At 49.3% G+C, this 27355-nt stretch overlaps 1 protein-coding gene across 2 annotated transcripts in view; it reads left to right on the plus strand.

The window, feature by feature from the left end:
- Positions 1-27355, plus strand: part of DNAJB6 (DnaJ heat shock protein family (Hsp40) member B6) — a 510499-nt gene that overhangs the window by 51300 nt on the left and 431844 nt on the right. For both annotated transcript variants that reach the window (XM_086941496.1, XM_086941497.1), the window contains exons 2-3: positions 2528-2624; positions 12169-12278. In XM_086941496.1, the coding sequence (XP_086797622.1) occupies positions 2560-2624; positions 12169-12278 (175 nt within the window). In that variant the 5' untranslated portion in view covers positions 2528-2559. The remainder of the gene's footprint in view (positions 1-2527; positions 2625-12168; positions 12279-27355) is intronic.

The raw sequence follows: 27355 nt of genomic DNA on the forward strand, positions 1-27355 counted from the left end.
ATTACTGCTTTCTACTCTTATTCAAGCATGTGAATCTATGAAAGACACCCCTAATACTGGAGAAGAACATAAGTTACTTACCTGTAAACTGTGGTTCTCCAGTATTGGTGTCTTTCATAGATTCACATGCAACCCTCCCATCCTCCCCTCAGAGGCTCCCTTCTCCTCAGGCACTTTGGTTACTCTGTGCTACGAAAATCTGAGGTCTTGGGCTTCTGAGGAGAAGGTTCTAGAGGGAACTGCAGCCTGATTGGCTGGAATTTAGACCAAAACATAATGACACTGATATGTTACCAAGTTGAGTTTTCTCCCTTAGGCTTTCTATGGGCCTTTTCAGTTCTATGGTACTTTTGAGTTTACTGTATTTTATATATATGTATATGTTTTTTTTATAATTATAATAATTTTACTTGTATATGCATATATTACTGCTATTTTATGTACCGTGGGACTCCCACTTCGACGACGGGGAATATTCTAGCATGTGAATCCATGAAAGACACCAATACTGGAGAACCACAGTTTACAGGTAAGGTAACTTATGTTCTTGTTACTAAAGTACTTGGAAACCAGATAGGCGGAGGAACCAGGGGCAAAGCTGTAGACATCACAATCACGGACTCAACCAATGGAGCAATAGCTGCTTAAAAAGTGTCAACAGAGGACCCTTCACCACAAATCTCGTACGTAGCTTGCTAAACAGCCTAAATCTGTAACACAGTTGAAAACCTGGCATTGCTAAAGGGCTCTATGATAAGGTACTAGTTCAGAAGAAAAGAGAGGTCTCTTCCTATAATATAGCTCCTTACCATTTTGGGAAGATAATCTGTGATAGTTTTTTTAAATATTTGGTTTTTTTTTTTTCGATCGGAGAATAAACCTATTTAACTGTTGTCTGTACCTATATGCTACATTAGGTCAGTACCCTTCCTAATCTCGGTCTCTTCTGCACTGAAGATGATCCTTCCTCATATGCCACGCAGCAAAAGTTGCGCAGTCCACCTGATCTGGAGGACAGAAGCTGTCAAAAGCAATCGGGTGATAAATGCCTCTAATCTCTATTCACATCCCAATAATCTTACTCCCAACCCCTCATTGTTCCGCCAATGACCCCAAATGTTTCTGTGGGCACACTTGCTCTTTGTAAATTCTTTTTGCTGCCATGCGCCAGTCCACATTTAATTGCTCGGTTTATATTAGTGAGTTCTAGTGACGACCTTAAAGTCTAGCAATGTTTCACATGGCCACCGTGAGACTAATACTATTAAACAGTTTAGTGTACTTCAAGGGGGTCATCACTTCAGATTTCGAAACACATGTTGGTCCATTCTAATGGCCAACCCACACACTGACAAATGAACCTGAACTGTCCTACAGATTTCACCCAATTTTCCCCAAGTTCAGATAGTATGGCGCAAATGCAATCTTTGATCAAAAGCCCCGTTTATCAGTTTTTTACTGCTCTGCCTCTTTATCTAGAGATGCCTTGTATAGTATGTTCTCCATAGGTCATTTCATTGCACTAGCCTGCAATAATCTTTTAATTTGAATCTCTTTGGTGGTACTGCATAGCCTTCAGTTGGTCTGCTTCATGTAAGATGCCCAGATAGCCCTCTGTTTGTGTGAGGTATCTTATATTTTTTATGAATGTCTCGTATATAAAGAAATTATTTTTTATTAATGTAAACTGGCCAAAGCGTATTTATATTTGGAGACCCGCTGCAAATATATGCTCCTGAATTTTAGTGTGTGCCTTAAGGCATGCCTAGGGTAGAAATAATAAATGTCTTTATTCTCTTTCTAATCCTACAGAAGGCTCAATTATTCAACATTTATTCGAACTGTGGTGTTTCTTTTTAAACCTCTGAGGTGGTGCCCATTCCTAAAGCAAGCCCTGGTCCTTCCTTTGACGCGAGATCTAGATTTGCACTTCATAGAGGTCACTATAATCTGTCTCCCATTATCGCTTTGTGGGATTTGGCCAGACACTCCAATTCCGGAGCTGTGACTGAAATCAGTCAACAGCTTTTGGACAAAGGCATAAAGCTTGTACATTTTAAATGAAACCACCTGTCAAAAATAAATTAAACTGGCAAAAGTTGACTACACCGACGGAGCTTGGTGGCTCACTCGTGGCAAAGGAGGGGCAGTGTATCTCCTAAACACTTAATGTTTTGCTAAATCATTCTTTCAAGTATGGTTCACCAGGGTGCACATTAGGCAATTCTTAATGCTTGTTTAAAAAAAAAAAATTAACAACCTCCACAGACAGTTTCTTATAGCATTATGGTCCATCTGGTCTTGTGTGCTTTTTTCCATGTATGTTATGGGATATGATTGGACCAGTTGTAAGAGTTCACAGAAAAAAAATCTCCCACCAGCAAGTTAAGTACAGGGAAGATGCAAGACTACTTAACCTTTTTTAAACCATGGAGGTATTTATTTCATGCTAACTGGACCTGTATAAAAGTTTATATTTCCAGGAATCTGTTCCGGATTGGTAGTCATATTATTGTTATATTTCTAGGACTCTGCTGCTGTTTGAACACAGATTCCACCATGGTTGAATATTATGACGTTCTAGGAGTTAATAGACATTCATCACAAGAAGATATTAAAAAGGCGTAAGTTGCTCTTTCTAATTCTCAATTGTGCCCTTTTCTTCCCCTAATCCCTTTTCCTTTTGTGCTTAGCTCTTTACTTATTTTTCCCAAATGTGTATATTGAAATTCATTTTTAACATGTACTATATTTTTAACCTGAGAATATTGTTTTTAGCTCTTAGTTTCCATTGTTTTCTGATGACGCTTTTGTAAAAAAATGCTTTAAAAAAAAAAAAGGATATTGAACATGATTAAGCAATTAATGTATGTCCAGATATGGAGGGGAATGAGATTGTACTTGGCAGCTATGGTATCAGACTTTAGTTTGCCCTCCCGTTCCCCATACCTGAGAAGGAAGACATTCTTGCGACAGGGTGGTCCGGCGCAAATTGTTTGCATGCATTCATGACCACCAAAGTGGTAGCAGAAGACTGTAGAAGTGCTCTGAACAGCTCAAGATAAGTACTCCTTATTGCTATAAGTTCACGATACTTTCCTGGTGGCTTAAGCACCATCAATTTAGGCAGCATGATCTTGTTCATACTGTTGCTGGCTCTTGTTTCCTAAATAGTGTAAAGATCAGCTGCAAAGACACTTTCAGGATGTATATTCTGGAACAAATCTTGTTTTTTTTCCTCAACGTACTTGTTAAAAGAAATATTGGAAGAAGGGAATTTAGTACAGCAAACATTTTGTTGGCTGCATTTTTCAAAAAGAAAGCACACTTTCTTGCCCAGAGCTTTTGCCCGATCTGTTTTTCGCAGGCTGTAGAACTCTGTGCTCTTTACCCATGCTAACCAATAGTAAAAGGCCTCTTCCCCGACCCCCCACTTCCCCGCTCCTAGCTTTTAAAACATGGCCCTATTGTAGAAAGTTACCTTTTCTCTGCCTAAAGACTCTGGAGGCTAATCTGCATTATCCTCCAATCCAAAATGAGGAGTAACAACTGCTCCCAGACCAAAAACGTGTGTATTGAGGTGTTTTTGTTCCTCTGAAAGGATGACCATTTGAGCTTTGCCCAGGAACTTAATTTACTTCAGTGGCCTCCCCCATCTTGGGCAGATGCCAGATAAAACATTTGTTTCCCCATGCCAGGTAGGCAGCAATCCCAGTGAGAGGGGAGCTGCCCCAGAACATGTTCTGAGTAGCCGCATTACCCTTGCCAATCCTTGGAGTTAAGTAGAGAGGACCACCGTGGAATTGTTTGAAGTAGGGCATACAGGAACTAGCATGAAAGTGGATAGGGTAAACCCTGGAAACTTTTATCCCATTAGTTAGCCCTCCCCCCCCCCCCCCCTCCCCCACGCATAGGCTTGTGCCAGGAATAAATGTTGTATCCCCTGCCGCCTTATTCAGAATACTGCTGGACCCGTGAAAAAACTGGAAAGGACTGGACCTACTGTCTGTGACCTGGGAGGATACCTGAGGGAGTGGATCTGCTCCCGTTTTTACCTAGACAAAGAAGTGGGCTCGAAGGGACATAAGGCCTACCTCTTTTGCAAGCTTAGTAAAGGCCTTTCCTACTACTTACCAGTACCAACTGGTCCTACCCTCGACCCTTCTGTTGCCCTCTGCTGGAGTAAGTTCTGTCTCCCAAGTTCTTTTCCTGAGGACCTGGAAGCCTTGGCTGCATCTGGATGGACTTCTACCTCCACTCCTGAAAACTTGGGATGCAGAAACCTTTTCACGTTCAAGACCAGTGGAACACTGGGACAAAGGATTAGTTACTTACCTGTAATCCTAGTTCTCTTCCAGGGGTGTCATAAGCATTAGAATATTCCCGCCCATGTGCGGGACCCCGGAAACACTATATTATATGTGCCCCATATATATATATATATATATATATATATATATATATATATATATATATATATATATATATATATATATATATATATATATATATATATATATATATATATATATATATATATATATATATATATATATATATATATATATATATATATATATATATATATATATATATATAAAAAACAAGCAATAGCAGCCAAATCAAACCAGAGCTGAAATATGCTGTGAAGAATTTCCACCATACATGAATAATAAGCATTAGAAACATGAGAAACAACACCAAAGATTGTTTAGAAATTGTTTTAATGCTCAGAAAGCAGTAGAAATTCTCATAACTCACTGGAAGCATAGGAAGCTCCCAGGCTGCATTGCAAACACACAGTCTAAAAAAACTGAAAAGCTAACGTGTAGCCGAATAGCAAAAAACTGACACTGTGCCTTTAAGGCACTCATGACCCCCTGTATCCCATCATGCCCCAGGGGTGACAGTTAGGTCAGTTGTTCTTTTCGGAGACTGAAAAACAAACCCAATAATAAACAGGTTAACAATATCTCCTTAATAAAGGGTATCCTTTGCCCGGGGAGGCGGGAGGGTTGCTTATGACTTTGATGAGGATACCCCTGGAAGAGAACTAGGATTACAGGTAAGTAACTAATCCTTCTCTTCCAGGGGATCCTCATCAATAGTCATAAGCATTAGAATAGAATAGCGAGCCTCTCCTCATCCCTGCGGGCAAAGGAAAGATAAGACAGAAATCTCATTAATAAGTCTGAGTAGACAACAGACTACCCAAACAGATTCCTCAAGGAGGCTTGCCCTACTTGAGTATCGGTCCTGGAATCAGAATCGAGGCAGTAATGCCTCGTAAAGGTATGCACTGATTTCCAGGTTGCAGCCTTGCATATTTCCGACATGGGAACGTCATGCAAGAAAGCCACTGTAGCCGCCTTCCCTCTAGTGGAATGCGCTTTTGGAGACATCAACAAAGGTTTGGCCAACTTAATGCAAGAGACAATCCACCTGGAAATGGACCTCTTTGCTGCTGGAAAGCCAGTTCTCATTGAACCATAGTTCACAAACAGTTGGTCCGTTTTCCTAATCCCTTTAGTCTTTTCCAAATAAAACTTAAGCACTCTTTTAAGATCTAAGGAGTGAAGTGACCGCTCGGCCGGGGTCGTAGGATTTGGAAAAAAGGAAGGGAGGGAAATAGACTGATTTATATGAAAATCAGAGATGACCTTAGGCAAGAAGGATGGGTGAGCCCTTAGGACTACTCTGTTATGGTGGAATACAGTATAAGGTTCCTTTGCACAGAGCGCTTGTATCTCACTGACTCTGCGCGCAGAGGTAATTGCCACCAAAAAAGCTGCCTTCCAAGAGAGATGTTGTAAGGAAGCCTTGTGGATGGGCTCGAAAGGTGGAGACATCAACCTTGATAGAACTAGGTTTAATTCCCACGGAGGAGAAGGATTTCGCACAGGGGGATACACTTTCTTCAATCCCTGGAGGAAATCCTTGACCACTGGAACCTGAAAGAAAGACACCTGGTCAGGTGACTTTCTGTAAGCCACAATAGCTGACAAATGCACTCTAATTGAAGCGTACTTTAAACCAGCTGTTGCGAGGGAAAGGAGGTATGGTAAGATGACGTCCTCCTGCCCCTTAATCGGATCCAAATGATGATCCCTACACCACAAGTAAAACCTTTTCCACTTGAAGGCATAGGATGCTCTCGTGGAAGGTCTCTTAGCCTCCTTTAAAATGTTCATGCATTCTGGAGGCAGGTTCAAATGTCCGTATTGCAGGACCTCAGGAGCCATGCTGTTAGGTTCAATGATGGGAGGTTGGGATGCATTATCCTCCCGTTCATTTTGCTCAACAGGTCCGGTCTGCAAGGGAGTCGTTTGTGTGGACACACAGATAGATGTAGAAGGTCCGGATACCACCACTGCCGAGGCCAGTCTGGAGCAATCCGGATCATTTCCATGTTCGTCCTGAGGAGCTTGGAAACCACTCTCGGAATCAGAGCCAGGGGAGGAAACGCGTATGCGAACATCCCTGCCCAATCCAACAGAAGAGCGTTCCCCTGCGTCCCTGGCCTGTGGAACCTGGACGCGAAGGCGTGGCACTTGGTGTTTTCGTCGTCTGCAAACAAGTCTATGGATGGACGTCCCCAGCAACGAAAAAGCTCTTCTACTACTTTGTCGCTTAGCACCCAGTCTGGCTGATCTTCGAAGTGCCTGCTGGGTGCGTCTGCTTTGACGTTCAACTCGCCCGGAAGATGCACCGCCACTACTGTGAGACCTCGAGAGAGAAGCCAATGCCATATTGCCTGAGCCTCTCGAGACAGTGGGCGAGATTTTGTGCCTCCTTGCTTGTTCAGATAGAACATGGTTGTCGTATTGTCCGTCTGAACCAGGACTGAGTTGGATGTGATCGCTGGCAGGAAAGCTTTGAGAGCCAGGAATACCGCTCTGAGTTCCAGCATGTTGATGTGGTATGTCTGCTCCTGCGCAGACCACTGGCCTTGAATCTGAAGCGGACCCATGTGTGCTCCCCAGCCTTGCAGGGAGGCATCTGTCACTATAGATTGGGACGGAATGGGTTGGTGAAACGGCACTCCCACCATCACATTGTGTCTTCGAGTCCACCATCTGATGGACTCTTTTGTCGCCTGGGAAAGATGGATTCGGTCCTCCCAACGTCCTGTCGCCTGGTCCCACTGATCCTCCAGAGCCTGTTGTAGAGGACGCATTCTCAGCCTGGCGTTTGGGATGAGAAAGATGCAGGGCGCCATGGAACCCAGTAGAGACGCTACTTGTCGTGCTGTTGGAGGCCGAGACTCTAGCAGAATCCCACATTTCTGGTTCATAAAAAGAAAGTCTCTCCTCCGAAGGAAACGCTTTTGCAACGCTTGTGTCCAGAACGGAGCCTAGGTAGTGGATGGATTGCGTAGGCCGCTGGACTGACTTCTCCAGGTTCACATGGAGGCCGAGCCTGTGAAGCTGGTGCAGGCACAGTTGCAGATCTTGCGTTACCCGTACCGGAGATGGACCCTTTAGGAGCCAGTCGTCCAGGTATGGGTAAATGAAGAGACCCTTGTGCAGAAAAGCCGCCACCACTGCCATGCATTTGGTGAAGACTCGTGGTGCGGACTTGAGACCGAAGGGTAACACCTTGTACTGGTAGTGTTTGTTTCCCACAACAAACCTTAGGTACTTGCGATGTTGTTGCGCAATCGGGATGTGAAAGTACGCATCTTGCAGATCCACCGAACACATCCAATCTCCGGCTTGCAGATGAGGACATATCTGGTGAAGCGCTAACATGCGGAACTTTTCCTTGACGATAACCTTGTTTAGGAGTCGTAGGTCGAGTATGGGTCTGAACTTGTCCTCCTGATCTTTTTTGGGGACAAGGAAATATCTGGAGTAAACTCCTTTTCCTCTTAGAGCGAGAGGAACTTCCTCTATCGCTCTTTTTTGCAGCAGGATTTTTACCTCTCGTCGGAGCAAGCTTAGTTGGTGCGGGCAAGAGCTCTTCGGAGGGACGCTCTTTGGAAGAGCATGGAAACGTATCCTGTATCCATTGCGCAGTATATTCAGCACCCACTGATCTCTTGTGATGCTGACCCACTCTGCCAGGTGTTGTGAAGCACTTCCTCCCACTGGAGTGGGCAACGGCGTCAGAGGAAGCCACTGTTCAGGCTTTTCCTCCTCTCGTGGTGTTGGAGGACTGTTGGTGACCTCCCCTTCCTCTGCTGGGCTTGCCACGAAACTGGGGTTTCCGTTGAGTTTTGTTCGGACCACTGAGGGGTTTGAACGCTCTGTTGAGCCCCTCTCCCCCTGTTGGTCTTGAAGCGGCGCTTGAATTCCTTTTTCTTCTCCAAGCCGACCGCCTTCACCGTGTCCAGCTCAGTCTTCATTCGGGTCATCTCTTCGTCCGCATGTTCACCGAAGAGAGCGGAACCCGAAAAGGGGAGATTTAGAATCCGATGCTGAGCATCCGGTTTTAGACCTGTAAGGCGCAACCAGGCCGATCTTCTGGCACAAACTCCATGGGAATAGGAATGAGCCGAAAGCACCGCCCCATCCGCGGCCGTGCTTATCATCTGGTTTGCCACCAGACACCCCTCCGTAACAGTTTCTTCAAAGTCTTGCTGGTCCTCTTTCGGTAGCTTGGCTTTGAATCTTTCCATCGAGTCCCATAAGGCTCTGTCATACCGACCCAGGAGCGCAGCTGCACTGGCGACCTTAAAAGTGGAAGCAGCAGAGTTGCAAACCTTCCGACCCCAGGAGTCTTGGGTTTTGCTGTCCTTATCTGGCGGGACTGAAGAGGAACCAGCAACCGCATGTGTCTTCCTCGCCGCTGCAACGATGACAGAGTCTGCTGGAGGGTCAGATTTCAGAAACACCGGGTCAGAAGCCGCCGGTTTGTACTTCTTCTGAATGCGTGCCGGGACTGCTCTGATTGCTGCTGGGGTTAGGAAAACCTCCTTGACAGGGTCCATAATCCCCGGAACCAAAGGCAGCAGAGGTCTGGAGATGGCCTTCTTGTGTAAGGTTTCAAAAATGACGTTGTTACTTGAGGGACAGACATTTCGATGTTCAGTTTAAGCGCACCTCTTTGCAGTACATCCAGATACGTGCCAATATCATCCACTGGGGAGGACCTTGACGTTGGACTGTCCGTCAAAGTCGGGGAGTAGTCCCTCTTGGACGATCTGGTAGAAGAGGTTGAGGAAGTAGACGGAGTACGCCTATGTCTACGGTGAGTACGAAGTCTTCGCTCCCGCGACCTCCTTGAACGCTCTTCCCGTCTAGGGGAGCGAGATCTGATCAGGTCTCTTGTCCAATGTTCCCTTCTAGGAGATCGGGATGCCCTGGGGGATCTGGCTGGCAATCGCACGCGAGATCTGCCCCGAGGAGATCGAGACCTTTTCCGACCTTCCAGTCTAGGTTCCCTTGTAGGGGATCGAGACCCTCTCCGACCTTCCAGTCTAGGTTCCCTTGTAGGAGAACGGGTTCTTCTTGGCGCTTTGGTGGGTAGCGTCACAGGGGATGTGCGCCTGGGAGGGCTACGCTTGTCCATTTCCTCCACCAGGTCTTGGAGAGGAGACCTGTGGTCTGGGCTGGTATACTCCTGCATACGCTTGGTAGGCCCAGCGTCTCGCCAATGGTCCAAGGATCTGTACCATCTAGGTGATAGCCTGATGCGCCCCGCCGAAGGATGTGGACGACGCTCAGGAGTTCTGTGTATAGGGCTTCTTGAATGCTCAGTAGAGGAGCCAGAGGACCGATAAGATGAATGGTGAGAAGCAGATTCTGTCACCATGATCGTATCAGAGTGTCTCGACGTCGAGCGTTCTTTTCTCGCAGTCGAACGCCTACGAGGAGTCGGAGGATCAAACAATCTCGACCTCTAATGTCCATGAGAGGTTCTGTAGTCTCTCGACGTCGAGCGGCGATGAGTAGCCGTCGACGGAGCCCTCTGCTTCGATGTCGAACGGCGGTGTCCGGCCGCCGACGGGAACCTCTGCCTCGACGTCGAACGACGATGTCCTGTCGTAGACGGAGCTTTCTGCCTCGACGTCGAACGGCGATGGCCAGCCGTCGACGGAGATCGCTGCCTCGACGTCGAATGCCTGTGCGTCGACGGCGGAGGGGTATTGGGCACCCTCGACGCCGAACGCTGCTGCTGCACTGACGGAGACTGTGTCCTTGACGCCGATCGTAGAGTCACTGTCGACGGCGGAGGGGTCTCTGTCCTCGACGCCGATCGCCGCTTCTTGGACGACGGCGGAGGGGTCACACTTCTCGACGCCCGTCGTCGCATGGTTGACGACGGCGAAGTGACCTCCCTCGATGCCGGTCGTCGCCTGGTTGACGACGGCGGAGGGGAAATGGATCTCGACGCCGACCGTCGCCCGGTTGACGGCGGCGGAGTAGCCTTCCTCGACGCCGGTTGACGACGGCGGAGGGGATTTTGACGACGGAGCTGGTTCTTTCGACGTCGTCGACGTACCTGGTCTTCTTCTCGACGGCGAGCCCGCCGACGACGGTAGTTTCGAAGAGGAAAACTCCACCTGTGGATCTTTTCTCAGCGCTGAGCTCGACGCTGAAGTTGAAGGGTATGAAGACTTCTTTTTTGAAGAGGTATGAGTCTTCTTGAAGCCCTTCTTCACTGGAGATCTCCCTCTTGAAGCTCTGTGAGCCAGGCCATAAATTCGAATTCTCTCCCTGTCCTTGAGAGTTCTTCCTGACAGGTTCTCACAATGAGGACAGGTGCCTGGATCATGTTCGTCAGGCAGGCAAAGGATACAGACGTCGTGGCCGTCTGATTTTGCCTTCTTGTTGCCACAAGAAGGGCATTTATCAAAGAGTGAAGGCATTTTCAGAGGAAAATGCTCACCAAACTGCTGAAAACAAGCAGTATCTTACTTGACTAGATGTAAGACGTCGAAGTAAGAGCAAAAGTTGACAAAAAGAAGCAATTTTTCTGTCAAAAACCAGAAAAATAGTGGAGCTGTGTAACCAGGGTCCTTCACTGAAGGAGCCGGAAAGAACAACTGACCTAACTGTCACCCCTGGGGCATGATGGGATACAGGGGGTCATGAGTGCCTTAAAGGCACAGTGTCAGTTTTTTGCTATTCAGCTACAGGTTAGCTTTTCGGTCTTTTTAGACTGTGTGTTTGCAATGCAGCCTGGGAGCTTCCTATGCTTCCAGTGAGTTATGAGAATTTCTACTGCTTTCTGAGCATTAAAACAATTTCTAAACAATCTTTGGTGTTGTTTCTCATGTTTCTAATGCTTATTATTCATGTATGGTGGAAATTCTTCACAGCATATTTCAGCTCTGATGTGATTTGGCTGCTATTGCTTGTTTTTTATATATATATTATTTATATATATATTATTTATATATATATATGTATATATATGTGGGGCACATATAATATAGTGTTTCCGGGGTCCAGCACATGGGCGGGAATATTCTAATGCTTATGACTATTGATGAGGATCCCCTGGAAGAGAACCTGCCATTCCAATAAGACTGAGGTGTGTTGCAGCAGGCCGAAGATTCAAGTTTCTCCTTCTCTGAGCTTCTCTACAACAGTAAATCGGATTTTGCAGGACCCCGCGGAAGAAGGTATCCATCCTTGTGGAGCCCTTTTGGCTAGAAACATGTTACTAAGAGCAAACCTACAAATCCTGACCGGGCAAAGGCACCAAATGTATCTAGCTTGTGGGAGGACGTCTTTGAGCACAAAATTAAATTTGTTCTTTCTCTGAGTTTTACTGCTAAAAACCAATGGCTTCACAAAGACCACTCCATCGCGCTCGGCCTCAAATCACACCTTGGTCCTGGTCTACCAAAACCAGTTGATGTTTAATGCTTTTCTTGGCGCTCTTTTATTTAGAACTTTCAAAATCAATATGTCTGGTCTCCCTTACTACAAGTTTGTACGTTTGGTGGTGTTTTATTTATTAAAATGTACTCTGTTTTTCTAATTGGGTTTGGGATTTTTATTCTGTTGGGTTATGACTAGGTTTCTGTTTTGGTACTTCATAAATGCTTTACACATTGCCCTAATTTAATCTACTGCCCCAAGGCTACCAGGGGGTTAAGCTCAGGATAGTTTAGTGACTTTAAGGATTCAATCTAACAAGCATTGTGATTATTACCCTGTCCCCCAGACTAATAACCCAGTTTCTTACAGTACTCTATTTTAATGGCCTTTTCAGATATCGTAAATTGGCGTTAAAGTGGCATCCTGATAAAAATCCTGACAACAAGGATGAAGCAGAACGGAAGTTTAAACAAGTGGCAGAAGCATATGAAGTTTTATCAGATGGTAAGTGTAGTTACTTGAAAGTCTTTCTCCACAGACTGTTTCTTTCTTTTAATTTTCAGAACCTTGGAATACTGACCTTCTCTTGCCAGTTTTCAAATGGGGTTTCACATGGATGCAAAGGTTTTATGCAAAATATTGGTATGGTGTATTGGAGGGACAGATGGCATTAGGGTATGGATGTCAACAATCCTTGATGGAAAAGTCTAGCTTGTCCCTTCCTCTGCAGTCTGCCACATTTTGGCTATCTTGGGAGGCCAATTCAGGGTGCATTTGTCTTAACTCATCAAGTGAATCGAAATAGTGAGAACTTGTAGTTGGGAATCGAGGGGAACATCTCTTGTCATGGAGTATGACTCCACTGCTGCTTTCCCATAATGTGATTGGATTGATCACTTCGAAACACAGGTAGTTGAATTGCTGGGTCGCCATGGACCAAGATGAGCCAACTATGTCATCCCTTACCCTCTGATAAATTCTACCCATTGATCAACCATTGGCTCTTCTGAAAAGCCTAGATTATTAATAGCCCCCACCTTTTTTTAATTTTTTTATTTATCAATCAAGGCTCACCCAGCGACTTAATGTTGTCTCAAACTTGTTCTTAATGCAGGTTTTTTGTTAACACAGAACTGTTATAGTTTTGCATAGTCGCCAGTCCTGTGTATGCTCTCCAACCGCCACTCTTCTTTGAGGCCAATTTATCAGATTTCTAAAACACCTGTGTGAGGAAATTTCCCATCACAACTCTGCTTCTTTTTATGGGACTTAATTTTATTGAGGCCGCTCCCCATGCTGCCCGCTGTACCAGTACTGTTCTTCCCTTTTCTCTTTGGAGTTTCTCATTGCCTGTTGCTACTCTGAGTGCCTGGCTGGAGATTGTTTGGATCTTTTCTTAAACCACGAACGCAATGCCTGCTAAGGGCATATAAACACATAGCAGACTGTCTCAGCTCTAACTTGAATGATCCTTGTATGTAGTATACAAATGGAGTATGTTTATTGTTTTCAACCTAAGTATGTGTCTCAAAACAGTATTAACTGACTTTGCTAAAAAATTCTTGCATAGCAGGCTGATAAAATTTCACTGAGGTGCCAGACTGGATCTGTAGAATTTTGTAGCAATGTTCCTTCATGTTGACAGGTTGAACTGTGCGGCTCCAGGCTGACTCCATACAGCTCCAGAAGTGATGGAATGGTGCGGCATATAAGCTCCAATTTTACATACTGACACAGGGCTCGACAAATCCACTCGCCTGTTCGCATTTGCGAGGGAGAATTGATTAGGACGAGCTATTTTTTTGTCCTATTTGCCCTTTCTGGCGAGTAGGAAGACCAACTAACTTTTGGCCTCTGTCTTTGAAAACGAAGCAAAAGTGACAATATAACAAGATTTAGAGGTATTTTTATTGCTCACAAAGGGAATGCGCAATAAAGATGCATTTAAATCTTGTTATCTTGTCACTTTTGCTCCGTTTTTAGAGACAGAGGTCAAGTAGGTTATAGTTAGGTCAAGGGGATTTTCCAAGGTACTAGACCTGCAGGACTAGTACCATTTTTCAGAATTTTCGAGCCATGTGACATCTGTTTCTTTCTTTCTGCGCCTTCTAAAGTGAATCCGGAGTTGTACTCCTAACAGTTGGTCTTCCAACATCCCCAAAGCTTTTCCTCAATGTGCTAGAGAATGATGTTCTCAACTAAAACGGTACGTTTCAAGACGTGCAGCGACTGCAGAAAGCCGATGTCTGTCACAGGCCATCACACGGTGGGCCTTTGGTGCCTGGGCTTCTGACAACGATTCCCAGTTGTGTGATCAATTTGCTTGAAGGTGATTGAAGATCGGGAGGTGAAGTTGTATAATGTGGAACTCAAGAAGCCACGAAGGTCTTGGTGTAGATCCTGCTCCCTGCAATGCAAACTTAAGTCCCAGGGGGCCCTGCATCAAGGCTGCCACTATTGATGTCACAAAGGATATGAGACATGATTTGTAATAGTAGCTGGCCGATCACAATCTGTCCTATTTCAGGCTACTCGGCCTGAGCCCCCTCCCCCCCACCCACTGCTGACCGTGGTAACAGAAGCATCAGCACTAGGGCGGGGTGAGGGGGGGGGGGGGTGGGGTTGGGTCACCTGGAAGTTGTGGACTCCACATCAGCCTAATGGAGTTCTAGGCCATTTGTCTCACCCTGACTGCTTTACTGCCTACTATCAAGGGGAGGCATGTGCAGGTTCTAACAGACAACAGTGCCATAGAGTTCTGCAGCAAGCAGGGCTGAGTAGGGTACTGGGTCATGTGCCTGGAAGCTTTAAGTCTCTGGAGACAGCTGGACCGCCAGATAATCTTCCTATACCTTCCTGCCCCTAACTCCCATGTCCCCAGTTATGAAGTTTGAGAATTACCTGAAGCAGGGCTCTGTGCCTCCAATATCTTTACTAAATTGATGGCTGTGGCCCATCCTCTGAGATTGTGAGGGCATGTCTTCTCGTACCATGATGGCTGTCTTTTGTAATCGAGCTAGTCACAGTACGACATTTGTGGATGACCATCTTGCACCTTTTTCCTAGGATCTCCATCAGTGAGCCAAAGACCTGTCTTCTACCAGTACAAAGAATTTCTTTTATTGGGCTATTCTGGACCTCATGGTGTTCAAGCCCTTTCTGCCACTGCAGTGAAAACAGGGCATTCAAGATATGATCTGGCTTGGTTCTGTGTTAAAGCCTGGATGTTTCTGAGGCTTCTTCATCTTAAGGCCTAGTTTTATTTTATTAGGTACCCCATGCTCATTGGCACGTGCTAACTCTCCAGTAGAACGTCCGTATTCAATGGGCTCAACACTAGGAGGTCCTCTCTGGCAGCATCCTTGCTTTGGATGAGGTGGCACAAGACCAATTATGGTGGATGAAGGGTTCCAACCTTACTGGTTGTTCTCCCTATGCATACAAAGCTCACAGCAATGACTCTTAAATCAACTGCTGGGGGGACCACTTGAACAAAGTTCTGCTGAAGCCGAGGCAGCTCATCAGTCTGCTGGAGTTTTGTGTCGCCCTGATTTCTCTCCATGCCTTTCATCAAGGGCAGTCCTGTTGAAGTCCTGTCTGACAATACAACTACCATGCTGTACTGCAAGAAACGGGATGGCATGGGTGTGTTACCTATCATGTGCCAAGGGGTTCTGAAGCTGTAAAACCAGCTGGACCTTATGGGGATTTCCGTCACTGTCGGCCATCTAGTGACATCCTTTAATGCTGGAGCGTTCAAGCCCAGCAAGTGCCAAACCCCCCTTAAAGTGATGTCTGTTTCGCAATTGGCTATGGACTTTAGCACCCCTTGTAAGTCATTAGTAAATGGTACCCAGGAACCTAGGGCATGGGCACTAAAGAGGGGTCCTAAAGGCTGCAGCATATATTGTGCCACCCTAAGGGGCCCACACACAGATTGCCATTGCAGGTTGTGTGACAGTGCAAACCAGGTTTGAAAACATGACATGGCACACTGCTGTGTGCAATGCCAAAGACATTGCATTGGCTTAACGTAAATCACCCCTACCGCTGGCCTTGGAGCCCTATGGCTGGGTGCATTATAGCATATGAGGACAATATCTGCATGAACAGATTTGCCCCTGTAATGTCTAGATCCATTGCTTGATATTGCAAGTGAGCAGGAACAACATGTTAAGGTATGTACTGGGCACTGGTCAAAACGAGTTTCCCAGCCCTACTGTCTTTGATATGGGACCCTGGTTTCCCCTAGACCTGGGAGATGCCAACCACTGCCTGAAGCCCATTTGGCACTAGGACAGGCAGGAAATAGCTATGCAAGGAGGCCTGTTGCACCTCCAAGTTAGTCACAACCCTAGGGTGGGATACCTGTAGTGAATACGAAAATTAGAATTTCACCATCTTGGTTGTTGGGAAATTAGGATCTCTGGGACAGAGTGACGCCCACTCCTCACAGGTAGTGGTCATCTAGGTGGTGTAGTAAGCCCAGGGGTAAGTAGCCCATTTGGCTACTACACTTCGCCACACTTAACGCCCCTGGGTATTTACGTGACCCCCTGACACCAGAAAATCCGTTCTATTTGCCTGAAGAAGAAAGGGCAAGGAGACCATAACACGAGAACTGAGGAGCAGCAACTGACTTTCCACTATCCCTGCCTGCTGTTCCTGACAATTGGCAGGACCTGGCTCGTCCAGAGAGCGGTGTCACCTCCAAAAGCTGCAGAGGAGTCACCCATGACTTTAACTGGCCAGCAACATCTCTCTTGATGCAGAGGTGCTGCTTCCCTGCACTGTTGCAGGCAACAAAACAACCGACACAAGAGCCTTTGCCAGCGTGTTGCCGTTACCACTAACCTGCGATATCTTTTCCAAGCTCAATTCGGCGCGTCCGATCAGCGGACGCGCCGGAGTCGTGCCAGAGTCCTGCCCGTCTGCACCCGTCCGAGCCCAGACGGGCCCAGGGCCTGCCACTATGCTCGATTCCTTGGCGCCTTCTATCACCAGCCTCCACTATGGGAGGGACGCTCTCATCGCCTTGCGTCCGCCCCACCCTACTATCTGTAGCTTTGCATAGGCGGGAACTATTCCATTTCTACCATGTAGAGCCTGTCCTTCCGGCCATAATTCTGTGGCGGTGAAATCTGTTCTTTCCATGGCCTTACTAAACTGCCGGTCCCTGCCGAGCCATGCCATTGAAATTAATTCTCTTATTCTGGACCATGAGCTTGATGTACTGTTCCTCACTGAGACCTGGCTCTCCCCTAGCTCTGGCCCTGATATGGTCAGAGCACTCCCCCCGGGCTTTCATATACTTCACCTTGACAGACCAAAAGGGAGGGGAGGAGGAATTGCTGTTCTTTACAGAGACACGCTCGCTTGCAAGATCCAGAATGGAGGGGTGACTGATTGTGAGAGCTTACAATTCTCCCTTCAGGTATCACCCACAGTATCTCTAGTAGGCTTGTTGATCTACCGCCCTCCCGGACCTCTGGGCAGCTTCCCTAACTCTCTTTTAGAAGTTACTGCTCTTCTTGCCTCTTCAACTGCCAACTTTGTCGTTCTCGGGGATCTTAATATCCATCTTGATGATCCTACCAACGCTGCGGGAGTTGACTTGCTCGACGACCTTAAATCGTTTGGAATCAACTTAGTCAACTCAGGTGTGACCCATGAGAAGGGCCATCTACTCGATCCCATACTCTCCAACTTGGACCATCTTACTCCTTCTTTGGCTCTTGCCCTGCCTTGGACAGACCATTATTTGGTGTCCGCGACTTGGCAATTTGACAGTCCTGTCGTGGTGGTTCCAAGAGTTCACACCCTGGAGAGAGCCTGGTCGAGGCTCCCAGTTGACATTTGGGCGGCACACCTGGAGGCTACGCAGCCCCCTCAGGGAGTCGACCCGATAGTCGCTGACGAAAATCTACATACCTGGCTCGTAGACTCTCTGGACACTCTCCTACCCAAAAAGAAACAACTTACGAGAGGGAAGAGAGTGGGCTCCGCACCTTGGTATTCGTTGGAATTAAGAACCCTGAGGAAGGGATGTAAGAGGCTAGAGCGGTCCTGGAGGAGAGAGTGGAGTGAGGCGAGTCGTAAAGAATATCGTGCGGCCCTGAGCAGGTATAAATCCGCTATTCGAGTGGCTAAAGCTGGATTCTTTGAAGAGCGCATAGGCTCTGCGTCCAACTCTTCTAAAGAGTCTTTCAGGGTCATTAAAGAGCTACTGCATGCCCCCGTACCTCAGGTTCTTCACGAGGACCCTCGCAAAAAATGCGCAGAACTGGCCTCGTTTTTCAAAAACAAAATTGACAATATACTGGCTTCCCTTCCCCGGCTAGATGAGGTCACCTCTTTGGAGGATAATTCCAGCTCTCCACCTAAGATACACTCGGCGGAGCTGGCCTCTCTAGGTCCGGTCACGATGGAGGAAGTCCTGGCGGTTCTGAGGTTTATGAAGAGTGGCTCCCCGAAAGACCCAGCACCGATCAAATATCTCAAACAGGTGTCTTCTACAATCGGCGGCCCTGTGACGGACTTGATAAATCTGTCCCTCGCCCAAGGGGTAGTTCCCCCTAGTTGGAAAGGGGCAGTGGTTAAGGCCCTTTTGAAAAAGCCTAATCTCGATCCCGCCGACCTTGCCAACTTTCGGCCTATTTCCTTGCTGCCGGGCATTAGTAAGGTGGCCGAGAAGCTGGTGAATAGGCGCCTCTCGGACTTCTTGGAAGCCAATTCCCTCCTGGGCGATTCCCAAACGGGTTTTCGTCCCGGTCAGGGGACTGACACCGCCCTGCTGGCGGTCGTGGAGAATGCAAGGAGCATACTGGATTCGGGGGGGGATCAGTGGCAGTGATCCTCCTGGACCTCAGTGCTGCTTTCGACACCGTGGACCATCAGGTGCTTCTCCAACGGCTGTCGGGGGTGGGGGTCACGGGTCTGGCCCTCAAATGGTTCGCTTCCTTTTTGGAAGGTCGTACATTTGAGGTGTGGGAAGTCCATGAAAAATCATCTTCAACCCCTCTCCAGTGTGGTGTGCCACACGGCTCTTCATTGAGCCCTACCTTATTCAACGTTTACATGGCCCCCCTGGAGAGTGTGGTACTGCCGCTGGGTATTAATATCAGTTACGCTGATGATACTCAGCTGGTGGTAGGCCTTTCCCAGTCTGCGCACCATCCCGACAGGCTGCACACGTGTCTTGAGAAGATCTACACGTGGATGTGCAGCTCAGCCCTAAAGTTAAATGGCTCCAAGACGGAGTTGATGCTGCTGGGGAACTCTTCTCCATCTCTGTCCCCCAGCAGCTGGCCAGACTGTCTGGTACCGGTACCCCCCCCAAGCAGGAGATCAAGAGCCTGGGTGTCTGGCTGGAGCAGGATCTATCGTTTAAAACTCATGCCAAAAAGACTGCTGGCGTGTGCTTTGGCCTGCTCCGATCAGCCCAGAAGATTCTGCCTCTGCTCCCAGTAGCTACTCGAAGGCTTCTCATTCAGGGACTTATCATCTCGCGGCTGGATTTCAGCAATGCGCTATTCCTGGGCGCGCCCGAATCCACCCTGAATAAACTGCAGCAAGTGCAGAACGCGGCTGCCAGGCTTTTGACGGGTCTCCCCAGGCGTCAATCTGCCCGCCCGGCGGTGAGGGCATTGCACTGGCTTTCCGTAAGGGACAGGGTGAAATTCAAGTCCCTTTGTATTGCCCATAAAGTTCTGCACGGGGCAGGCCCTCCCATTCTTGAGGAGATGGTCCAGCCTTACAAGGCCTCCCATTCCCTCCGCTCTGACCATCAACATCTTCTCCAGGTTGGCAGGGTGAAAAAGGCTAGAACGGGTGGCAGAAGGTTCTCAATAAATGTGGCCTCCCTGTGGAACTCATTGCCCCTACAACTTCGTTCGGAAGCTAGTCTGCTTCGCTTCCGTAAACTTTTAAAAACTTTCTTGTTTTCCGTCTAATCTTTTCATTCTGTTCAGCAGTGTTATGTTCTGGAAGCGCTGGGATGCCTATTGGTAACCAGGCGCTATACAAAACTCAGAATAATAATAATAATAATAATTCACAGGAGCGACGAGATATTCCTCACACTCCTAAAGTACGTCTATGGGTGAGACGATGCAGATTACTCTCACACCGCAGACGAACTCTTGGAGATGTGGGGATTAGAAGCCAGGGTCAAATACTTCAATCCCCAGCTGATTCCCTCGAATGACCAGAGAAGAGGCGAACCCACAGTGAAGATAATAAAATGACCGTTAGAATTTTATCTCCCCTCCCTTGACAACCTATATATAAATATACTTGGTGCTAGCCTTGTACAAGACACACTATCCCTTACCGGCTGGACATCTCCTGGTGCCAAAAAAAAGGGTTTCCAAAGATCAGCAGTGAAGGTACTATATGCAGTGGCAATATCAAAGCAGGGAAAAAGGATCCTTAGCCTAAAGCAAGTAGTTAGAAAGGAATATGAGAGAAATTCCCAAGAAGGAAACTACAAGGCTCTGTTAAACCTCTTCACAGAACTGGTAAAAAAGTGCTCTATGCTCAAAATGATTAGAGCGCAGGTCAAAGGGCTAACAAGCACCCAACCATCAATAATCAAGCCAATCGCTGGAGTGACTAAATCAATTAGCAGACAGACATTTGCTTAAAGAGCGTTCCACTATTCCTCTTAAAGCTTTACACAAATAATGAAGGGGAACGCGCACCCCATATCGAGTCTAAACACGGTTACAAGGTATCCAACAAAGCCGACATAAACAAACGCGGCCCCCTCTTAAATAGGCCGAAGAGCGTGGCCGCGATTACAGGAAACTGACAAAAGCACAACTCTGAATCGCGGAACTCACCTGCGAAGTGACAGGAAAAGACGAGCCGGCACCAAACACCTTCATGCGGAAGGCAGACTGCTGGAATGGAGAATCCTAAAAGAATCGGGGGGCACAGAATACGGAGAGAGGAGCACACACTGAATTCCAGGAAGGGGCGTGGAGACCGGTTCCAGGAAACCGAAAGCCAAGCAACGGCTCTTTGGCGAATCAGGTTTTTTTAAAAGAGAGGGAGCGTCTACAAACTCCACCTCCAGTATCCCGGTAAAGGACCTGCTAAAAAGTGTGAAATTCCAGAAGGCAGACACTTAGCCCTCTCGAGGACTCCAAGACACGGTGCAGGGGGCCTGGGGTCTAACACAGCACAACCTTGACGATCGATGCTGCACTGCACATGAGCCCCCCAGCCCGAGTTGCCATGAAGCAATAATGCCTCTGATGCAAGGATTGGCCCCACAGACCCCACCTGCAGCCTCTCTTACCAGACAGCAGGAACCGCAAGCGGCTTGGACCGCAAAAACCTGAAAAAGAAGCGCCACTTCACCAAGCCTCACATCCTGGGAAGAAGTGGTGCAACGATGCTGAGACCCTCAAGAGCTGAGCCCTCCTTTTGGTTTGGTCGGACTGGCCCCCTGTTCCCACCCGTAGTGTGTTTTCGCAGGCCACCTTCAAACTGACTGTGCCTCCTGCTGCGGAACCCCGCTAGAGAAATAACTACTGCAGCTGAACCGACCAGCCTGTGTTCCGGTGGGCCAGCAATTCCCTACATACCTGAGCATCTCAAGAACTCTCCCTGGGGGTTCACCTGGAATGGGCCCCAGTCCCTGCTTGCTGCCTCTGTGTAGCCGGACCGTTCCCCATTGACTTTAACGGGATACCCGACCCAGAAAAGCACCTCTGCACCTGGATGCCCTGGAGCCACCTGGGGTGACCTGTAGAAGCTGCCTTGGACATTTCCCCATGCTTACCTCAAGTCATTAAGAACAGGCCCAAAGTCGTTTTTAAGTACCTGTATGCAGCATATGTTTCTTTTCCGTTGGGTACAGCTTTAAACGAAACAAGTGCCAATGTAATTCTTTATACTGAAAAAACGTAATATCAGCTCCCAATGCAAGTCTATTTCTGTACACTTCCAATACCGTGATATCTCAAAGTATTTACCCAATTGCGAGGTTCTTGGTGTATAAATATATATAAAATAAGTGTCCTTTTTAGGTGCGCAGCATAGGAGACCTTTAGCCGTCGTACAACTCTTTTTCCAAGCACGTACTCTTACTCGTGGCGGCATACAGCTTGCGGGAGTGCGCAGAGGCGCGCCACAAGCACGAGTGTGTGCTTTGTAAAAGAGCAAACAGTTGCTGTTTAGCTCGCGCGTGCACTCCCCCACCCCTCTCACTTGTTTTTTTTGTGGTTGTTTACACTTCCTGTTGGTGCTTTATGGGATGTTGACATTTACATGTAATTTACTGCTTTTGATCTGCGTTCAAGTATTTTAAGCACCACAATAATTAATGCGCTTGTGCACAAGATCTGGAACCGCTCAGATTATGGCTTTCCCGACAGGTTCAAGTATTTAGTGGGTTATGTCACAGACGACTCATCACCCTCTTGCGAGTGGCGCTAAAGCAAAACGTGCAGTTCTCGCTCTGGGGCATTGGAGGAATCTTCTTTTTTTATTGTGTCCCTCCTTGTCAGTCCCTTCTCACCATTGCTTTCCCATGTGTGCCTTACTGCTTGCACTCCTTTCCCCATTGCTTTTTTTTAGATTGAGCCTGCAGGCAGCGTATGTGCACTTTTGCTTCCCGGTGACCTGTTATGTCTTAAACACTCAAAGGTCCTTTCTTCTTTGTGTTGTCCCTTTGATAGAGAACCTTGACCAAGTACTGAATTCATACTTTAATTTGTGTCCTTCGGCTGGTCGCAATTGGTTTGAGGTACTTGTTTTTTCTCCATCCCACCGCCTCATTGCTTGTTGCCCAGTCCTTCCTCCCGCGGTGTTGCTTATTTTTTTCGTCTGGTCGTGCTCGTTCTCCATCAACGTGCCGAAGTCGCACCCGAGTCCCTCTCAGAAGCTCCCCTTCATCGGAGCGGTTCTGGGCATCGATGCAGTTTCGAGTTAATCATCCTGAGCAGCGAGTCTGGGATATTCAGGCGATGATTCTGATCTTTCAGCCTCTATCTCGGGTTTCAGTCAGGATGACCCTCAGGCTCCTGGGCCTGTTGGCCCTCTGCATCCTGCTAGTGCAAGATGCCAGATGGCATATGCAGGCTCTGCAGTGGGACCTGAAGTTCCAGTGGCACAGCATCAGGGCAACTTGTCCGATCATGTCCAGATCTCAGAGGGCACTGCACGACAATTGCGCTTGTGGCTCACAAATCGCGATTGGGTCAATGGCAGATCCTTCTCCCTTTCCCAACCGGAATACACACAGTGGTGACTGATGCGTCCCTCCTGGAATGGGGCGGCCACTTGGGAGAGGCGGAGATCAGAGGCCTCTGGTCTCCGGTGGAGTCCCGGCTCCATATCAACCTTTTTGGAGCTTCGGGCGATCCGACTTGCACTGAAAGCATTCCTTCCCTCTGTCCGGGGAAGTGTAGTGCAGGTCTTCAGACAACACCACCGCCATGTGGTATTAAAACAAATTGGGCGAGGTGGAACCCTATGCCAGGAGGCTCTGCGTCTCTGGACATGGCTGGAACATCAAGGCATTACCTTGGTGGTTCAACACCTGGCAGGTTCTCTGAACGCCAGGGCGAACTAACTCAGCCGCAGGTGCATGATGTACCACGAATGGTGTCTGTCCTCGGGCGTGGTGCAAGGTCTCTTTCGTCAGTGGGGAGAGCCTTGGTTAGATCTAATCTGAAAGAAACAGGTTAGTATTAGATTCCTTACCATAGAATATCCCCAGGCGTCAGACTGGATCCGGAAACTTTTGCGTAGCAGTACCCTTGCGCGTCGGTAGGCGTCGTCTGCGGCTCTGCGTCCGTCGTCGGCGTCTTTGGTGCCGGGATGACGTCGCCGGAGTACTTGGATGCCGCCCTTGCGCGCTGACGTCAGTTCTTTTTCTGCGCCAGTAAGCGCTGATCCGGAAAAAGTGGTACCCTTAGTCATTTTTTGACTAAACGTTTTCGATCATTTTTGATCTTTGTTCGAAGTCTAACGACTCCGACGGTGCCGTTAGGGATGCCCGGGTTCAAGCTCTGCGTCGAATGCAACCAACTGATGTCGGTTACAGACCTCCATCGCCGGTGTCTACATTGCCTGGGGCCGGACCACGATGACAAGTCGTGCCCCGACTACCAGGCCTTGACGTCGAAGGCTAGGCGGGAGCGGTCCCGCAAGCGCCTCTAGCTCCGGCAGTCGGCCCCAGGCTGTTCGAGGTCGAGGGACCGGTCGCGGGCCGGAGTCATCACGGCTCGCAGAGTCGACACCACTCCTCGAGCTCCAAGCCCTCAGGTAAAAGGCACAAAGTCGAAGAATTGACATCGCTCTTCCGACTCCCCCCAACCCTTGCGTGACACGGCCGGGGGTACAGGCGACACCGCCCACGCAGCTTTGCCGGAGCCGCAGGCGTCGCGGCCTGCTCCATACCCGCCGGTCCCTGGGCAGAACGTGACACCGAAGGAGAGCGACACCTTCCTCACGGCCTGAGGTCGCTCACTCCTCCGCTGGGTTCCACGGCGCCTTCGGGCCAAGCGGTCCCGACTGGGAGCCCTAGCGGGCCGGGTGCTTCGGCCCCGGCAACGTCAGTGACTTCGGACCCGGCGCCGCAGGGCCCCGCTGGTTCCGGGTCCTCGCCGGTCGACCTTATGACCGCGCCGGCCCCTAGGGTGTCTTCCCCCGCACCGTCCACGGATGACGTCGTCCCCAATCCCTCCCACGACCCGGTTCAGACGCCGGAGCGGCGTTGCTGGATGCCGCATTCAACGTCGAGAGAAGATGTTTTCTGCTATGATCCGGCCCCATCATTTTACCCTGAGTACCAGGAGATGGGTGGCGAAGCGGATTGGGAGGGGTCCGAGGACCCTCTGGCACGTGAGTGCCAGCCTTATCAGGACTGGGCAGGTGAGCTAGGGGATGCCAGTGATTTGGACAGTTCGCCAGACACTGGTTTTGTCTCCCCTCCTACCGTGTCTTCGGAGGAGGGGGCTGTTTATAGTGTGGTGTTGATGCGGGCGGCCAAGGCCTTATCCCTTGAACTCCCCGTCGCAGCCGTGAGGACTAACCTCCTCACTGAGGTCCTTAAACTGCAAGCAAGCTCTTCGGAGCTTCTGTTGCCGTTTAATGAGGCCTTGTCTAACGTTCTTTTGGGCACTTGGTTCAGGCCCGCTACAGGTCTCCCTGTAGATGGGAACGTGGCCAGATGCCACCGCCCGGCTCCGGGCGACCCTTGCTTCCTGTCCACCCACCCCACTCCCGATAGCCTGGTCATACAGGCCTCTAACTCCCAGACCGCATTCCCAACGCAGGCCCCCCCTCCCCCACCCCTCCTTCCCGATCGGGAATCTAAGAGGTACGAACAGTATGGTAAGAAGATGTTCTCCTCACTGAGTTTGGGATTGCGGTCAGTTAACACCGCGTGCCTCTTGGGCCGTTATACCCACTCTCTGTGGGACACGGTCGCGGATGTGCTGCCACAATGTCCGGAGGAGGCCCGGACAAAACTTGCCCAAGCCCTTGCGGAGGGTCGAGATGCAGCACAGTATTCCATCCGGTGTGGGCTGGATACAACGGACTCGCTGGGCAGAGTGATGGCAACGACTGTGGCGATTCGTCGCCACGCCTGGCTGAGGTCTGCCAACTTTTCGGCTGATTTCCAACACCCTTATGGACATGCCGGTTGATGGCCGTCGCCTCTAAGGACTCCAGGGCTACGGCCAAGTCCTTGGGCCTGTCGGCCCGTGCCAGCAAACTGCTGCTTTTCGCCCCTTTCGTGGCCAAGGAAGGGGCGCCCCCACACGTCCTGCCAACCACGGGCCGCAGACTAACATTCAGCGCGGTGGCAGATGTGGTAACCGCCGTGGCGGTGCCCGGGGACAACGACACGGCCAGTCCACATCCACCCCCGCAGCATCCGCCTCAAAGCCCTCCTAGTCCAAGCTTTCAGGCCCACGTGACGCCAGTGGGGGCAGGGTACGTCCTTACCTCCACTGGCGCGACATCACATCGGACAGGTAGGTGCTGCAAATTGCCCAAAGGGGCTACTCCCTCCCCTTCGAGGCGACCCCTCCAGCCATGCCACCTCAGTACCACCGTGTGTCGGGGGATCACTTGAATATTCTGCGAGAGGAATTTACGGCCCTCTTGGCCAAGGGGGCCATCAAGCTTGTTCCTGGGCCAGAAGTAGGGTGTGGTTGTTACTCCCAATACTTTCTGGTTCCCAAGAAGGGCAAAGGGGGCCTACGCCCTATCTTGGACCTGCGGAATATCAACAGCTTCCTCCGGAAGGAGAAGTTCAAGATGGTGACACTGGCTCAGGTCTTAGCTGCCCTGGACCCGGGAGACTGGATGGTAGTGTTTGACTTGCAGGACGCTTATTTTCTCATCCCCATCATGCCGGCCCACCCGCGCTACCTACGGTTCACGGTAGGCCAGGAGCACTTTCAATTGACCGTGCTCCCCTTCGGCCTTACCAGCGCCCCACAGGTGTTCACGAAAGTGATGTTTGTGGTCGCAGCTCGTCTGTGCAGGTTAGGGGTTTCAGTCTTCCCCTACCTCGAAGACTGGTTGTTGAAAGAGGGCTCGCCCCAGACAGTCGTCGGCCACCTCCAGACTACGGTCGACCTCCTGCACCTGCTGGGGTTCTCCATCAATGTGTGCCGAAGTCACACCTGTGTCCCTCTCAGAAGCTCCTCTTCATCGGAGCGGTTCTAGACTCTGCGCAGTTTCAGGTTTATCTTCCCGAACAGCGGGTTCGGGATATTCAGGCTCTGATTCCGATCTTCCAGCCGTTATCCTGAGTTTCGGTCAGATTGACGCTGCGGCTTCTGGGGCTGATGGCCTCCTGCATCCTTCTGGTGCATCATGCCAGGTGGCGGATGCGGGCTCTGCAGTGGGACCTGAAGTTTCAGTGGGCCCAGCATCCGGGCAACTTGGCTGACCATGTCTTGATCTCGGAGGGCACTGCAAGACCGTTGCAGTGGTGGGTCACAGACCGCGATTAGGTCAGCGGCAGATCCTCTCCCAACCCCAACTCGAGCACGTAGTTGTGACGGACGCGTCCCTCCAGGGCTGGGATGGCCACATGGGAGAGGCGGAGATCAGAGGCCTCTGGTCTCCGGCGGGCTCCGGATCCACATCAACCATCTGGAGCTGCAGGCGATCCTGCTTGCACTGAAAGTCATTCCTCCCCTTTGTCCGGGGGAGTGTAGTACAGGTGTTCACGGACAACACCACCGCCATGTGGTACTGCAACAAACAGGGCGGGGTGGGGTCGTGGACCCTATGCCAGGAGGCTCTGCGCCTCTGGCAGTGGCTGGAACATCAGGACGTGACCCTGGTGGTTCAACAACTGGCCGGTTCCCTGAATGCCAGGGCGGACTAACTCAGCCGTCGGTGCATGATGGGTCACGAATGGCGTCTGAACTCTGACGTGGCGCAACGCCTCTTTCAGCAGTGGGGAGAGCCTTGGTTAGATCTATTCGCCACAGAAGAGAACGCGCAATGTCATCAGTTCTGCGAGTTGGAATTTCCAAGGCGGCACTCGCTCTGAGACGGTTTTCGTCGCAAGTGGAGTTGCGGTCTGTTGTACGCCTTTC

This window comes from Lissotriton vulgaris, chromosome 10, assembly GCF_964263255.1.
Source record: "Lissotriton vulgaris chromosome 10, aLisVul1.2, whole genome shotgun sequence".
In the NCBI taxonomy this organism is placed as follows: Eukaryota; Metazoa; Chordata; class Amphibia; order Caudata; family Salamandridae; genus Lissotriton; species Lissotriton vulgaris.